The 3,284-nt window shown below is 36.3% G+C and overlaps 1 protein-coding gene across 1 annotated transcript; it reads right to left on the reverse strand.

The window, feature by feature from the left end:
- Window positions 1-1,223: 1,223 nt before the first annotated feature.
- LOC113011792 (uncharacterized) lies at window positions 1,224-2,136 on the reverse strand. The gene is made up of 3 exons (XM_026151543.1): window positions 2,094-2,136; window positions 1,673-2,017; window positions 1,224-1,582 (listed from the first exon to the last, which is right to left on the reverse strand). Exons 1-3 carry the CDS (start codon window positions 2,134-2,136, stop codon window positions 1,224-1,226), a joined length of 747 nt encoding a protein of 248 aa, XP_026007328.1.
- Between the last annotated feature and the right edge of the window lie 1,148 nt (window positions 2,137-3,284).

The raw sequence follows: 3,284 nt of genomic DNA on the forward strand, positions 1-3,284 counted from the left end.
ATTCGTAATTTGTCATAGCTTGGTCGTATTCCCATGATGAAACTTTGATGTTCTGTTGTCAAGGTTTGAGTGTAGAGTAAATTACAGCGTCTCCATTGGCTTTTACTGTAGGTTGTCTGGGCCTGATACTATTGTGAGCCAAACACACAGATGTATAGACGACTGTATCACCAGTCTGTGAAAAAAGGAATTTCCAATAAATAAATATATAATAAATATAGTCATGTCCTGACGAACAAATTAAAATATGTGAAATAATCTATTGCTGTTTGATGACTGGGATAGGCTGCCATGAGGTGGATGGACTAAGACAAACTCTCACCTGACCGCTTTCATCGGCCGCTTCTGTGGAAAAACAAGCATTAAAAGATACCAATAGTTAGTAGTTACTGCAGAATAACAGAATGTGGATATCATCCTGCATAAAGTTTTACACACCTGCAGATTTCTTCATTCTTGTCTTGCAAAATGTCACTACAAGGAGGAGCGTCACAGTTCCAAGAACCATGTTTGACAGCATCAGTGCAATAACGGTCGGACTCAGTGATATGCCTTCAGTGTCTGCTGTAAACATGATACATGATTTAACATTTAATAAACACACATTTACTGATTTAGACAACACTAATTGCGATTAACTGGATTTAATGTAGAATTTGGCTACTTACTTTTACCACAAGCATTTTGTTTTCTGCACAAATGGGTCAACAAAGTCAGACAGCAGTGAAACAGATAAAGATAAATGAAGTATATGGTATATTTAGATTTTTGTTTTTTTTACCACTTGCTGTGATAACCTGGTGCAAAGTGAAAACCTTATCTCATCTCTGATCTCTTCAAAGCTACCAGATTTTCTTGACAAACACTTACATGAAGAAGATGATCTGCCACTTGACTTGAATGGGTGGTTTGTGGGTTTTTTATTTTTAATGCGTTTAATTAGATCTGACTTTCTGTGGACACCGTACGTACTTCACATTGCCTCAGTTAAAAATAAATAAATTTAAAAAACTGAACTGATCGGTTTTTCACCCTCCCATTTATATATGTTAAGGTAAATACTTTAAAAAATATTTTTTACAAATAATCAGGTGGCAAAATAGTTTTTGTAAATTTGGACTTTCTGTTTCAGTGAAGGTTTTCTAGCTTTTTAACAATTTGTCAACTGCACTTTGAAGAAAAATATTTCAATACCTTTGAACTTTAAAGTGAAAGTAAAAACTTTAAAAATGCACTGCTAGTGTCTTACCATTATTGATTGTTGTCCCATTTCCAAGCAGTATTTGTCCACATGTATTGACAGCACAGTAGTAGACCCCAGCGTCATCACGGTTCCTGACGACAAAGTTGTACTCGCAGGTAGTTCGTCCTCTGTCAGTTCTCTGGGAGATGTTGTTCTTATTGTCAGAGCAATAAATCATCTCTGGAGCAGAACCATCCGAGTTTTTCAGCCACATGAAACTAGTGAGTTCTGCTGTGCATTGAGCAGAGTGAACAGAACAGCTGAGAGTCACAGAGTCTCCGGACCTCACTGACTTTGATTCTGGCTGCTGGACGACAGAGTCGCTGATTGTCTTTGCACCTTGGAAAACAAACCATTTGGACTGTGATTGTTAGCATTGTGTTCATATTCAGTTGAAATTATGTGAAATGCAAACATGTCCAAACATACCTGTCAACATCAGAAATGTTCCTGACCCAAACTGAACCTCACTTATGTGTAAGACTCCACAGAAGTATGTTCCAACATCTTCCCATGATGTTTTATTTATGGTCAGATGATTGTTAGTCATGTCAAATTTAACTGAAGAACGGTTAACAAATTCTTCACTGAACTCTCTCACATTATAGTAAGAATCAGCTTTTACCACCAGCTGTAGTTTCCTCCCTGTAGTCACCTTGTACCACACGATTTTCTTTGATGCGCTCTTTATGAAGCATTTAATAGTAGCTGAGTCGCCAATCTTCACTGTTTTCAAAGATTCAGGCTGAGAGACGTCACTTAACTGTGCTGCACCTGAAATAATTCAGACAGACTCAGTTTCACACAAATGAAGATCAAAAGTTTACACAAGTCAATTTCTTTTACTTACATAAAGAGCAGATCAGGAAAACGTTCACAAAGGACATCTTCATCTTGTCTCCTTCTTCAGTACAGCAGTCAACACATAATTAAGCAGCAGTATACTTCTCAGATTTAAAAACGCCAGCTTGTCCTACATTTTGCCACATCTGACAGGTCTGATTGGTTCATCACCATCACACTGCAGAACATGATTGGCTCTGTCGAGTAAAGTGGCGTAATGAGAGAGATTTAGGTCCCCTTGGCCGTCCCCTGCCATCAAAGCTGAGGGGGTAAAAGGACTTGACATTCAGCCTTCTGAATAGAATAGAATAAACCTTTATTATCCCATCAAATTTGTTGAAAATTGTGTTGTGTAAACATCAGAGAGCTACAACAGAGCTTTTTCCTCCAGTTTGTTGATCATCTTTATTCTTAGTTAAAGACAAATAAAAAATGTAAGTGATCAATATGCAGAGAAATGCAGTTTAAGTTGTGGAAATGTCTGTTCTAATGTTTAGAGTTTTGTGTGTAGACATGAGCCATAATCAATCTTTTGTATTCATGTGCTGGACTGAGAAGATAAGTGCTGTGTTGCCAATCTGTCATTATACTTGTGAACAGGGTTAAACACAAAATTATGGTTGTGCTCAATAGTAATCAGAAAATATTTGGTTAAAGATAATTATGTTTAAGTTGACAATTTTATATTGTGAAAAACTAATTATTATTTTAAGGACAGGCTGTGCTGAAAGCCTGTGTACAAAATGCCTTCAGACATGTTTGTGTGTGTGTGTGTGTGTGTGTGTGTGTGTGTGTGTGTGTGTGTGTGTGAGAGAGAGAGAGAGAGAGAGAGAGAGAGAGAGAGACTAAATGAGAGTGCACACAGGACATTCTGATCTCCGAATGTCTCAACTTTAAAGTGTATGATTTAGTAAAAAGGGGATTATATTGAGTAAATTGTCACTGAGAAACAGTTTTCAAGAGAAAACGTATTTGGATTAAAAAGGATTACGATAAAGTGAATGTTAAAAATGAAAAGTGAAGCTTATTCAGATATGATTGAATGTTCAAAAGTAACTGAACTGTCCATATTAAAAGACATAATAATAATAAAAAATTTTATTTAAGAAAGCATCTTTCAAAAAACTCAAGGACACTGTACACAAGCAATAACAAATAGATAAACAAATAAATAGGGAAATAGAGAGAGAATGATAAG

The sequence above is a fragment of the Astatotilapia calliptera genome, chromosome 3 (assembly GCF_900246225.1).
Source record: "Astatotilapia calliptera chromosome 3, fAstCal1.2, whole genome shotgun sequence".
Taxonomy (NCBI): domain Eukaryota; kingdom Metazoa; phylum Chordata; class Actinopteri; order Cichliformes; family Cichlidae; genus Astatotilapia; species Astatotilapia calliptera.

Coding starts and splice junctions, on each gene's coding strand:
- LOC113011792 (XM_026151543.1), bottom strand. CDS start 2,136: ATGAAGATGTCCTTTGTGAACGTTTTCCTGATCTGCTCTTTAT. Junction 2,018..2,093: donor TTTCCTGATCTGCTCTTTAT/GTAAGTAAAAGA, acceptor GAATTATTTCAG/GTGCAGCACAGTTAAGTGAC. Junction 1,583..1,672: donor AACATTTCTGATGTTGACAG/GTATGTTTGGAC, acceptor TTGTTTTCCAAG/GTGCAAAGACAATCAGCGAC.